The 13,987-nt window shown below is 40.8% G+C and overlaps 1 protein-coding gene across 11 annotated transcripts in view; it reads right to left on the bottom strand.

Annotated features, from left to right (window-relative positions):
• robo2 (roundabout, axon guidance receptor, homolog 2 (Drosophila)) overlaps positions 1–13,987 on the bottom strand; it is a 1,004,723-nt gene that overhangs the window by 67,301 nt on the left and 923,435 nt on the right. For 7 of the 11 annotated variants that reach the window (XM_061877321.1, XM_061877317.1, XM_061877314.1 and 4 more), the window contains 4 exons: positions 8,205–8,329; positions 7,965–8,136; positions 3,491–3,679; positions 2,852–2,878 (listed from right to left, as the gene is read on the bottom strand). In XM_061877321.1, coding sequence (XP_061733305.1) covers positions 2,852–2,878; positions 3,491–3,679; positions 7,965–8,136; positions 8,205–8,329 — 513 coding nt within the window. The remainder of the gene's footprint in view (positions 1–2,851; positions 2,879–3,490; positions 3,680–7,964; positions 8,137–8,204; positions 8,330–13,987) is intronic. The other 4 variants (XM_061877316.1, XM_061877322.1, XM_061877323.1 and 1 more) reach the window with 1 other exon arrangement.

Genomic DNA, 13,987 nt, shown 5'->3' with positions numbered 1-13,987 from the left:
TTATTTTTGTCTACAAACATAATGAATGTATTGTAGGGTTAAGACCATCACCATCTTACAACCATTAATAATTAGTATTTTATAATATTCAAACTCCTAAAAAAAGTGTAAAATAACCAACTTAATCATTAATAGTCCAACTTGTGCAACTTTAGCGCCGTTGTCATAGACAATTTTGATTGAATTCCTAATCTCCATAACCTAATGTAATATTTCACAGAGTAGAATTTTAATATATATTTTTTTTCTCCAAACTTTGATATTCTACTGCCTCAAAGCACTTCAAAACAAAACAGTTAGAACACATAATTTATTCGCAAAATTGCAAACTTTAACTGTTTGAGAGCAGGTCTTTTCAAGTCGATATCTCTCGTCAGGCACATTTCTGGCCAGCTACAAACCACTTTAAAGTGGGCCAGAGTGACGTGACGAGCACTTTTCCCCCAATATGAATACAGATTAATATGCACTAAAATGAGGAGGAAATCATCAGCATATAAAATTCCATCAAATCTCCTTGGCTGCTGATTTACCTCGCTGGAGCCGACAGCTTTAGGAGGATGAGACAGGACACTCTCCATACATCAACTAATTGTCAATAGAAGGAAGAGCAGCGGCATTCTTCAGACGCACTCTGGCTAATGTTCGAAAAATCACCTCACTAATGCCTCCTCTCTGTTTGACCTTGTTTTCATCTTCTGAGTGCCAAGCATGAAAATAAAATCAACAAAAACAACGAAGTGATTCAACATTTGTATGACACCTGTTAACAACTGTCACAACAAAAAAACAAGACGCAGTGGAGATTGAGTCGCAACCTTTGGTAATTTTGTTTCGACGCCTTGATTTAATTGAGAATTATGAATTAATTAGGAAATTAATTTGTATAAATAAATGTTGTTAGAGTGTGTTCCTGTCCATGCCGAGTCTCCTTATCCTTTTACTTCCCCGTGTTGCACTTGTACTCCGAGTTGCCAAGGAAACAGTACCCAAACTAGAGTATACAGGATTTATTGAAATTTGGGGCAGAACTGATTAGGCCCCATTAATTCAGCCTAGCAAGTTAACCTGGAAAGGAATCCAGAGGAGTTTTGGTGCTGCGTTACTGTGCTTGTTGTTTACTTTTATTTGAAAATTATTCTTTTATAATTCTTGACAATTTAGTACATGTATGTTCATGTTGTTGCCGTGTTTCCTTGTTCTTTATCTGCCTAGTGAGGCACTGAAAGCGTAGGCCTCCAGTTTTTTTGTAATTATCAGAAGTTAGGGCAACAATGTGCGTGCCCAACCTTACAAAACTGAGTAATTATGTTGATCTACATTACTGCACCAATGTACTTTTGTCTAAATGTTATTTATATATGTATTTTTTTTATTATTTTGTACATTTAAAAAAAATTCAGTCGAAAGTTTACTGGAATTTTGTAATGCTATTGAACAAGAATTGCTGCCTTCAAACCCATACCTAAATGCTGTTTATTAATCACCACACAAGATGGTAAGTGGTTGGCTCCGTACAAATTTTGTTTATGATATATAAAAACACCACTGGCCGCCAGTCAGAGCAATATATTTATATAACTCTTCATAAAAAAATAAAACAGAATACAAAAATAAAATGAAAAATACATTTTCAAATTAATAAAAAAAAAATTAATTGAAATTAATTTGTTGAATTCAATCTATTTTCTTTAAGAAATGTGATTCAATTACTCTATATTTTTCTTTAATTATTTTTAAGTATTCATTGTTCATTATTAGGTTCCTTTTTGTTAATTAAAGTGGCAACACATTAAATGTACTTGTTAAACAAAACCCTCTGTCATGTTTTTAACAAATACTTAGGCCTACTATGCTTCTGTATTTTTAATGTTGGTCATTACAGTGGTATTTGTTGAAATAAGTTTGAGAACCCTTCGATTATTTTATTCAAATGTGCCACGCCACACACCAGCAATCATGGAATCCCATTTATGCTTTTATATGTCTATCTATCTATCTATCTATATATATATATATATATATATATATATATATATATATATATATATATATATATATATATATATATATATATATACATATATGTTTGAACTATTTATTTTAGTTGAATCTTTTTTTTAACCTTTTTAATCATCTACACTACTCATGAAATGCTGTTTGGATTCACAACTTTATAAAGTTGTTTTTGTTATGTTTATGTCAAGTGATGGGCCATGCAGTTACTATAATTTTCTTATTTATGTTTGTGTTGCTGCTGTGTTTCCCAGTTTTCAATCTGTCTCCTGGGGCATTGGAAGATTAAATGACCCAAGTTGCCAAGGAAACGGCACAAACAAGCAATGTAAATATTTTTTAATTAAGGGAATTTGGGGCAAAAATTATTGTGCCCCACCAATTCTGCCGAGCAACAAAACAAACAGCAACGTTCTGTTAAACTGAATTCTTGGACCAATGTACTTTTATCTAATCTTGTTTATTTATAATTTATTGATTTAGTACATTTAAATAAATCCAGAACCAGTGAGAACATTTTCTAATGCTATTGGATGAGTATACGGCTTCAAACTTTATACTGATATTTTATGTTAAACACAGTTGGCCCCAAACACATTTTTTTCATAATATATAAAACGCCACTGGCCGCAACACACACACACAAACACAACACAAGCGCTTTATGCAAATACATTCGAGATAATTTGCAAGGCTTTTGGTCAAGGCCAATAACCAATCAGTGTCAGATTAGCTATGGACATTAGGCTGATGTATTTAATAAGCGAAAAGAGGGGGGGTCATATGTTGCGGGGATGGGCGTGAGGGGTGAAGAGACGGGACAAATGAACAGTACCTGCAGGGGTGAAGGTGAAGGACTGAACTGCAAAACAAGAAGACAGAGAGTTTGTGTGTTAAAAGCTTGCAGAGGTAAGCGGTGTTTTAGGTGATGGGAGATGGTTGTGATTATGGAGGGGTCTGCACACCGGTGGACTACATTAGAGATATACTCATTATTATCAAAATCTAGTTGGTTTCCTCCTCGATGTGCAGAGCCAAAGCCAGAAAAGGAGGCAGCAGAAAAGGCCACAAACCAAAGAAAACAAGAATGTCCCAAACATACATGAATAACAAATGAGAGAAACTTGTTGAAATGTGCTTGTTTTCTTCTGCTGTCAGGCCATGAGTGTTCTCTGCTCCCTAATTAAATCATGCAGCCTTGGCAGCACATATGGACTTGCTGGTATTGACAAGACGGCGGCCATGGGGGTTGGGGGGAGGTCATTCAATGAGGGTCATCGTGTGGGAGGAAAGATGCTGGACTAACTCCAGCTTGAGGAGACCAGGCTGCCCACTCAGCTTGACCACCTTGGGCTATTAAACAGCACTGTGGGTGGACTTGTGGAGCCCTCTGGAGATGATCATGTGCGCTGAGTCTAAACCCGCTTCTCCTATCTAAACGTGATTAAACATGACTAATGACTCTTTGGCCAACCTGCGTAGTTGCTCAGACCCTTCCTCTTCTTCCTCCTCCAGTAGAGCCAGATGCTGAAGCCCATGAGGATGACCCAACAGGCGCCGCCGATGCCTGCGATGAAGGCGGGCTGCTTCACAACGTCGGTGATCTGCTCTGTGATGCTGTTGTTACGGTTGCCATGGATGATCACGTCCTGAAATGGCTTACCTATAAGTGGTGAGGAGTGGACGCGGAGTATGTTTAGTCATTGGAATGCATACACTGGACAAACACATACCTGTAAAATGAGAAATGTTGCCAGTTTAGACCGTTTGTTCATTCAAAACTATGTTTATTGTTGTGGTTTTGCATTTATATTTTGCAGAAAAGTGATATGTTTCTTTGAAATATGTTACACTAGAGCAGTGCTTCTCAAGTATTATCTGTTACGTCCCTATAGAACAGGGGTTGGCAACCATTATTGTGGCTTCCTGGAGCTTCTTCAGAAATGTATTAAAATTGAAAAAGATGGGGAAAAATATATTATTTTGTTTTAATATGGTTTCTGTAGGAGGACATACACAGCACAAAACTTCCAAATTGTTAGAAAGCCCAGTGTTTAATATGTTTATGTGTATTGCTTCACTATCTTCAGTAATACAGATGCTGTATCGATCCGTTGTGGTGAAGAAGGAGCTGAACAGGAAGTCAAAGCTCTCAATTTACCGGTCGATCTTTGTTCCCATCCTCACCTATGATCATGAGCTTTGGGTTATGACCGAAAGGACAAGATCACGGGTACAAGCGGCCAAAATGAGTTTCCTCCGCCAGGTGGCGGGGCTCTCCTTTAGAGATAGGGTGACAAGCTCTGCCATCCGGGAGGAACTCAAAGTAAAGTCGCTGCTCCTCTACATCGAGAGGAGCCAGATGAGGTGGTTCAGGCATTTGGTCAGGATGCCACCCAAATGCCTACCTCGGGAGGTGTTTCGGGCACGTCCGACCGGTAGGAGGCCACAGGGAAGACCCAAAATACGTTGGAAAGACTATGTATCCCGTCTGGCCTGGGAATGCCTCGGGATCCCCCAGGAAGAGCTAGACGAAGTGGCTGGGGAGAGGAAAATCTGGGCTTCCCTGCTTAGGTTGCTGCCCCCGCGACCTGACCTCAGATAAGCGGAAGAAGATGGATGGATAGCTTCACTGATGAGAGTATTCGGCGAGCCCCATTTTGTCCTAATAATTTTGGCGGTCCTTGAACTCACTGTAGTTGTGTGCACTGTGACTCAACAGTTTGTTTACATATATAACTTTCTCTGACACTGGCACAGAAAATGTGTTTTATGCCACTCCTTTGTCTCATTTTGTCCACCAAATGTTTTATGTTGTGCGTGAATGCACAAAAGTGTGCTTTGTTGATGTTATTGACTGGTGTGGAGTGCTGATCAGGCATATTTGGTTAGCGCATGACTGCAAGCTAATCAATGCTAACATGCTATTTAGGCTAGCTAATTGTACATTGCATCATTATGTCTTTTGTGCAGGTACATTTGAGCTCATTTAACTTCCTTTACTTATGTCCTCTGTGTATTTAATTTATATTGGCCTGTCTCGTGACACATTATCTGTTTGGAATATTGGCTGCACTTCTGATTGTTGTTTGTGTCCCATGTTATATACCACAGTTTTCCAAAGATTGTAATAAATCCATTAGAAGAAGCCATTTCCTTTACCTTGGATAACAAATCTAGATCTTTGACCATTCTGAGCAGGTCATTTCCAGGAGTTATCTCACCCTCTGAAAAGCCTCCATTTTACTTTCACTCCATATTCTGTACTGCTCAGTTGTGTTACCATGTTTGCGTTATTGTGTAGAAACATGGAGAAACAATTACAAATATGCGCTTCATTCAGTAACGGTGTTACAAAAAAGAAAACATTTAATACATAATGTTGATTATAGAGAACATACACCCTTTATTTATTGAATCAAAAATATTGAAATTCAACAACTTGGTGCATTTGCGCCACTGTACATATAAATAAAATCTAATAAGCAAATACGAGAGTATTTGAAACAAATTAACATTTAATACCATGTAAACATACAAAAGCACCAAAAACTGGTGCTGTTATCTATTCCCAGGTACCGGGAATTGATACCGTATCGGTACCCATCCGTACGCGTCAAACTAAACGTGTAATCTGATATTGAGGAGTATCATCGCTGGATCATATTTGGCATGTCAGTTAGGTAATATACGCATTAAGGCTGCATCAATGAGGTTTGTAATAATTAACATGTAATGAGAGCACAGAGACTGGATAAACAGCAAGTGAGAAGCCAGACTGAATTGCCACATTTAGATATCATGCAAAAAGACAGGAACTAGAGAGAAATGCAACAGGAGTAGACGCTTTCTGAGTAAAGGAAATTGTGTTTTCTTTTTAGATTTGCCTCTAATTGACGTGTAGAGCAGCCAAGGACTGCATGAACAGTGAGCGAGACGCCCACAAGTGACGGCACAGAGTTCCTGCCTTTAGATATTGTGCAACTAGAGGACGTTTTTAAAATCCTAGGAAGAATGTTTTCAGGATTGCCTCCAAAGACAAGACTGCATTAACAGGGAATGCAACTCCTGCATGCAATGTTCCCTCTATTTTTTTTATGTGTGTGAGCAAACGCAAAAACTCCTTGAGCATTCAGCGGAGCACATGTGAGCAACATCAGACGTGCACATTGAGGCCACACCTGTAGCAGACCTGTCCCAAACCTGACTAAATAACGAGTTAAATTTCTTATTATTCTAATCAAATGACAGCAGTCACTTCCATGTGATCATTTTCTAATGTAAGTGTTTTGGCCCATTTACAATGACAAGAACAACAAATATTGTTTTTCAATGAGCTGTGTACTATATTGTGTGTCTGGGTGGGGGTCCTGCTTTGGAAATAGTGTGTACCCCTTTCAGATATCGCATTTAGTACCCATTAAAACATTCACATGTTGCACAATGAGATGTAAGCACTGGATCGTGTGAACATTGCTGTAACTTTCCGTTTGTAAAATATATATCTTTTTATTAGTATTACTTTAATATAATAACAGCATTTCATGATTAATATTTATAAATTAAGATTCTAAATAAATGACAGTAGAATGAGCACATATTTGATTGGTAACTCATAGTGTAACGACCTGGAATGACACATAACGCGCGGTGTTGGAAATGTCCGACTTTTTGTGTGGCTGTAAATGCATCACTGGCTCAGTGCCATATGTGCATGTGTTGGCACAAGTGAGAAAGAGCGATCGCGGCTGCTGTTGATATGACAGATGGCAAAGTTGGTTTTGGTCTGCTTTGTACGGCAGAAAATGACCAGCTTTGCTAGATAGAAAATGTTTAGCAATGTTTTTGGTCATGTGTTTCTAAAGAGTTTTGCTCAATAAAGTGATCGATAGAATTTATGTCCTCCTTCAAAGCCTCTCGACAGACGTTACAATAATTGAATAGTGATAACAAAAAACTGTTGTCTCTGTTGTGGCCTCTTGTCGTCAGTTACTTTGAAAATTGCTTTATTTTTTTTTTTTATTGGATTTTGAGCGCGGCATAGATTTGCCGTGGGCAGAGGTTTCGTGAGCAGTGCGCAATTGCACAGGCGCGCACCTTAGAGGGAACGTTGCCTGCATGTGATGACAGTTTCCGGCCAATGACTATTAAGTTATGTTTGCAAAGGCAGACTTATTGATACAACTCTTGTATTGTGCAGGTGTACTTAATGTGACAGTTGTTGCGGGTCGGACTAAGCGTTGTTTAAACTTGAGTGAAGATATTGACCAAATTGTCATAATATGGACCGAAAGCATGTGCAGTGAAATACAACATACCGACCCAAAAAAAAGGACAAAGCTTATAACAAACCTCCCGGATGAGCAGGTTGTTTGTCAAGCTCAGCCACTAATTCACTCCATTGAGGGTAAAACACACAATGTGAAATGAAAGGAGAGGACGGTATTGATCTCCTATCGCACCCCAGACACGCTGGTTTGACACTTTTTATGGAGCTTGCAGAGACACTCCAGTGTTTCACACACTGACTGTAACACAAGGACACAAAAGTGTGCACAATACACAATAAGACTGCCACGCAATCATTGGCAAACATGCCCCATGTTGCGTGGCGGATTATGGTTGTGACACTGGGGAAATAAGGGCTAGCCATCATTAAAAGTAGGAAGGGGATTTAAATGGCCCCATTCGTCGCCGTTTACCCGACAAATGATACGTGATAAATTGGCGGAAGAGGATACACTATTCACTTTAGTGTTGAATATCTTAAAATGTGTTTTGGGCTAATTCCAATTTTGACCACAGCGTCTGTTGATATGTAGGTTGGCGCTTTCCATAATTTTTAGCAGACCGCATTGCAAAATTATTAACCCGACAACTTTCTCTCCCGCTATGTCCACCCAGGAATCCCTGAACAATATTTTCCAAAAATGGATGTTGTTCCTTACCGATAACAATGGACTGCGGTTCACTTTTCACTCCAACCCCTGCGCTGGTGCTGGCGGCCACTTCCACTCGATAGACCACACCCACTTGCAGCCCGCCCACCACTACCGAGCGTATGGCCGCGTCCACCGTCTTGTTCACGTGGAAACGCGTCTCGTTCCCCAGGCACCAGATCTGTGGCACGGAAGGAGGAGAGAATAAGGTAAAAGTACTAGTGGGCCTTTGACGCGGCATAAACAGACCTTGTACTCTTGGATGATGCCATTCTGGTGGTCTGGCGGAGGGGGGTCCCATGAGATGCTGATTGAAGTGCTGTTCTGGTTTCCCACGGTGAGGACTGTTACCTGCTGAGGAGGGGCGCTGGGGGCTGCAAACAAGGAATGCAAGGCTGTCTCAATATGCGACTATAGTAGAGTGGCTCATGAATATGTAGTCAGACACTCTGCTATTCTTTAGGGATGATACAGGTGGCTGCAGGCTGTCAAGATGTCTCATTAGACGGGGATTTATATGAAAAGGAGGCTTTGGACGATCTTGAACGCTGTCCCTTTCGGGGTTGCGGGGTGATGGAGCCTATTTCAGCTGCATTCGGGCGGAAGGCGGGGTATACCCTGGACAAGTTTCCACCTCATCGCAGGGCCAACATAGATGGACAACATTCATACTCACATTCACACACTAGGGCCAATTTAGTGTTGCCAATCAACCTATCCCCAGCTGCATGTGTTTGGAGGTGGGAGGAAGCCAGAGTTCCTGGAGAGAACATGCAAACTCCACAGAGAAGAACCTCGAGCCCGGGATTGAACCCAGGACCTTCGTATTTTGAGGCACACAAAATAACCCCTGAACGTTTTCTTCCGGCTTTTGTACGTCATCCAATTTGGTTTCCCACAATGAACACTGCAGACATTCAGTTTTTTAAGGGACAATCAGAGCTACAAGTCCGGACAAGCAGGTTTGGACCAGAGAGAAGATTGTAGCTAAGAGACATTTATGAATTCGCCATGTCAACAGAAAAACTGGACATTTTAGTCTTGTTCTGCCAAGTAGTACGTAAAGTACACTGCTAAATGTTCTGAGTATCCAATTTTAAAGGGTCACATATATCTGACTAAACAGTTTTTTGACTGCGTTCTATTTGCAGTTTTTGATGTACAACGCACCGACATGGAATTAGGTATTTTTCCAAGGATTTTCTAATTCCATTTTAATTGACTGACACACTAATGACGTACGATGCCACAATATCAAACACATTGTATTCATTTTATTAGGAATATAATCCTGCAATGATCCAAGGTCCTCGCATCTGTGGTCCCCTAAAAGGTTTCTCATTGTCATCCCATTGGGTTGAGTTTTTTCTTGCCTTGATGTGGGATCTGAGCCGAGGATGTTGTTGTGGCTCGTGCTGCCCTTTGAGCACTTGTGATTTAGGGTTATATAAGTAAACTTTGATTGATTGATTCATCTGCCGCTACACAAATGTCACTGAGCACCGACTAAGTTTGTGGTCAAAAGTTTGCATTTTCAGTAGGTGAATGTTCAATTGTAGTCAGAGAAAAGTTGCATGTTCCCCCCCCACCAGTCTATAGTACAGGTGAAACTCATGAAATTACAATGGGGTGTAAAAGTTAATTCAAGGCAGCAGTTACCATCAAATCTGAAACTTATCCGTGATATTAACTTATTACATGCAAAGTGAGATATGTCAGGCCTTTATTTGTTATAATCATGGCTTACAGTTTTTAAAATCTTACATTTTCTGAGATTTTCAGTTAAAAGTTTTCATAAACTGTGAGCCATAATCATTAAAAGTATAACCAATAAATGCTTGACATAGCTCACTTTGTATGTATTAAGATAATATTACATGTTACTAAATGTTAGATTCTTCTGTAATTTGCACGTGATTAAATTTTATAGAGGAATATTCATTTCTTATATTTATTCACAATTTTTTTTTTTTTTCTTCTCTACATATGTGCTCTTGAGACCTCACTGTAGGCTTTTTGAGGTCATGTTACATCTGGACTAAACACAATTTATGCTAATGCACCCTTTTTCCTCTTTTTTTCCCAAATAAAAATCGATAGGAGAACCGTGAAGGAACCGAATCGTTAAGCAGAATCGAAAGTGGAATTGGAACGGGAAAAATCTTAGCAATTCCCATCCCTACTGACAACAAACCATTTTGAAGAAAACTGGCTTGGACGACAAACCAAAGCCAGTTTTGAACTGAATGTGATCCATATTACGCATTTGACAACAATGTTAAAATCTAACATGGAAAATCTCTTAAAACTGTGTAATGTTACAGTGGCCAAAACTTTAAATATTACAGTTATTTTTAATGAATATTTAGACATACCACACGAGCGTTTTCTGAGGTGGAACTTGGTGAAAAAAGTTTGAGAGCAACTGCCTTAGACAATTTCTTAGATACTTACTTCTCTATTTAATGGTATTCTCCTTAATACATGACTACACTAGTACAGGTACTCTTCAACTTGCAAACACATTGTGTTCTACGACCAAAAATTATAACTTAAAACACACATATCTTAAATCAATTTAATCTGTGCGTGGTCGTCCCAAAACACCAGTTTTTAACATGTGACATTACTTTTAAGAAGCAAAACAAACTTTTAGAAAAGAAATCATGCTCAAAAAATGTACAAAATGATGTACTACAAACAACTACATTAGTTTTATGAATTATAGTAATGATATTGTTCAGTATTTACCTTGGAGAGCAGACTTTGGTAATGCCTACAGGCTTCTTCTCTGTTTTTAACTCTCGGAACCAGGAAATCGTTTTTATGTTGCACCTGGACATGTTTGAGTGACGGACTGTAGAGGTCAGAGTTCACAACAAGCGATAAGTGAGTCTGTGTAATAAATGGATAAATGTTTGTTGTGTGGATGTGGAGTGAAGTGAATTATATTTATATAGCGCTTTTTCTCTAGTGACTCAAAGCGCTTTACATAGTGAAACCCATTATCTAAGTTACATTTAAACCAGTGTGGGTGGCACTGGGAGCAGGTGGGTAAAGTGTCTTGCCCAAGGACATAACAGCATTGACTAGGATGGCGGAAGCGGGGATTGAACCTGCAACCCTCAAGTTGCTGGCACGGCCGCTCAACCAAACGAGCTATACCGAGCTATATATGTGTGTGAGTGCATGCCGCGGACGCTAGCTGCGGCTTGTGTGAGGTTTCAACAAGTAAAAGGTGACTGAGCAGGCCTAGGCACTTAAAAGTAACAAGTAGTTTCCTTGGATACCGACAGTTTTGCGTGTGGATTTCACATGTGACACATGTTTTTCCTTTCTGAATGCTCTTGTTCTTATTTGTCTGACCCCCACAAAGAAAGGAAAATAAACAGAATTGGGCACAGCGCAGGGTAAAGTATCAAAACTAATGTTTTCTCATTTCCGCAGGGGGTGGAAGGAGAACTGTGCCATGGCAGAATACTGACAGGTCAATTACTCGCATGCTGCCTCTCCCTCACCTCGCCTCCATCCAAAATGGCACTTGTCACCCGGTAAATCTCTGCTCATCCCTCAGCACGACCAGCAGCGCCGGCCTCCGGGGAAGCGGCCGATGCCTGGCATGGACGGAAGATGAATGGGCCCCGTGATGAACCCGCCACCTTAGCCAGATTAGAAACAATCTACCCGGGGGAGAATCCGATCAAACGGCGTGCTTGGGCGCCGCATTAAATCCAGGTGACAGAGCGGCGGCGGCAGCCATCACGGGCAATGTCGTTCAAAGTTAATGGTATGAATGATTTAGCGGTTTATTATCATGCATATTTGCGCTAAACAATTCACATTTTTCATTAGAGGCCCCAGAGGGTGCGCTAATAGAGCCATTAGTGGCGTGATGTATGGTGGGCACGAATGTGACCTCCTGTCTCTCATGTCTGCATGCCGCTATGCTGGATAATGAGGAAATACAAACAAATCATAGAAAGGACGCTGGGTGGGCATTTGGTTAGTTGCCTACAAGTGTTCATGTATGCAAATGCTGAGACACAGGAATCACTTTGCATAAAAATGGTCTCCTAAAGACTATCTTGGGAAATAAGAATCAGATGGCACCATGAGCCATGACTCCCATCCTTACTAGCAACGAGTGAGACAGAATAATAGAATGTGTGACCGTTCATCCGTCTAAATCCACACTTGGGGAGGAATCTGTACTTGTAATGGCTAATGGCCGCTGTAAGTTTTAATCACTCCCGAAACTCGACTTCTGCATCCATCTTGTTGGAAGACCCATCCTCTCGGAGGATCTTACTGTGTGACGGCTTATCAGCTCAAAGCAGACTGAAGACCAAAATAGAAAGCAGTCAGTCTCTCCGAGAGACTGGGCTGCAGATGGAGCAAAAGCAGAAAGAGTTTTCTCCATTGGTAATAGCTGGGACACGCTGGTACTCGGGGGCCTCGTTGGAGGGGGTGGCGGGGGGAAGATTTTGGTGGGGAGGACACGGCTTGGCATGTTTTCACTTTACTGTATGGGAGTGTTGTTGATGGCAGTTCCACCTCAGTAGTCTATAGGCTGGCTGCTACCAGAGATACGGTACCCTTGGAGAACAGGGAAATAAATGAGCCTGTCACCTGTCATGTGGACTATCTTCACCACATGCAAGCCTCAGGATGGTAGGACGAGATGGCTTTTGTCCTAAGAACATCCCAAGGATCACTTTCAGGTCTGGTCTGAGAATAATGCTATTAATAAGGAACCTTTATCTAACTTTGACCAACCAACCAACCAACCGAGATGTTTGGGGTTTAGTGATGGAATTCTTTTAACAATGTGTATGAAGGGGTTTAAAGGACAATAGCAGTTTATATGGAGTTGGTACTTAATCGCATCTTCATGCAATTTGAGGCAAAATGTAGAGTACTACTTGGCTTTAACCAGCAGAGGTACTGCCATTTCAGTCTGGTTTTGTCTTATCAGATATTACCTATTGGAGGTACACTAATGTACAGTACCAAACACAATCAGTATCAACCGATTTCCATGGAAAAAGTATGTGATCGGCTAATGCCGATTAATTCCGATTAATGCCTTTTAATGCGGATCACAAAATCTGATCCCCGATGGCTGAAACTGTATTAACTGTTGCCTGGCAGCTAACTGTAAATTGACGGAGATAGATATCTACATATATCCATATCCATCCATCCATTTTCAACCGCTTATTCCCTTTCGGGGTCGCGGGGGGCGCTGGCGCCTATCTCAGCTACAATCGGGCGGAAGGCGGGGTACACCCTGGACAAGTCGTCACCTCATCGCAGGGCCAACACAGATAGACAACATTCACACTCACATTCACACACTAGGGCCAATTTAGTGTTGCCAATCAACCTATCCCCAGGTGCATGTCTTTGGAGGTGGGAGGAAGCCGGAGTACCCGGAGGGAACCCACGCATTCACGGGGAGAACATGCAAACTCCACACAGGAAGATCCCGAGCCTGGATTTGAACCCAGGACTGCAGGAACTTCGTATTGTGAGGCAGACGCACTAACCCCTCTGCCACCGTGAAGCCCATATATCCATATTCAATAGTTATTTCTTTTTTCCATAGTCATATTTGAAAACAGCTAAGTGGTGTTCATATGTTAACCTTGAGCTTGGAATGTGACGAGTAGCCATAACACCCTTCTTATCTTTTCTTGTCCCAGGCTTAGGAGGAGAATAGATACAGTATGTGGATTCGCTCTGAAGGGGAAGGGGAGGGGGGCTAGTGGCATGAAAAAGACAGGACTTCCGGAGTGTTTTCAGATCAACTTGGGCGATGCGATTTGAATATGTTGTTCATAGATTGGTCTCTCCAGAGCTTTGGAATAAAATGTCAAAATACCTATTCTGTCTGGGATTAATTTAAAATCAGCTAATGTGTCATCAAAAGAACTTGGGGGTGACCACCAGCAGCTTAAATTCCCTAGGAGGAACATCTGGTCAAAACGCAAAAAAGTCCATACACACTGGATCTACTGTGCTAGGTTACT

The sequence above is a fragment of the Nerophis ophidion genome, linkage group LG18, assembly GCF_033978795.1.
Source record: "Nerophis ophidion isolate RoL-2023_Sa linkage group LG18, RoL_Noph_v1.0, whole genome shotgun sequence".
Taxonomy (NCBI): domain Eukaryota; kingdom Metazoa; phylum Chordata; class Actinopteri; order Syngnathiformes; family Syngnathidae; genus Nerophis; species Nerophis ophidion.
This window is presented reverse-complemented; position numbering and strand designations above follow the sequence as displayed.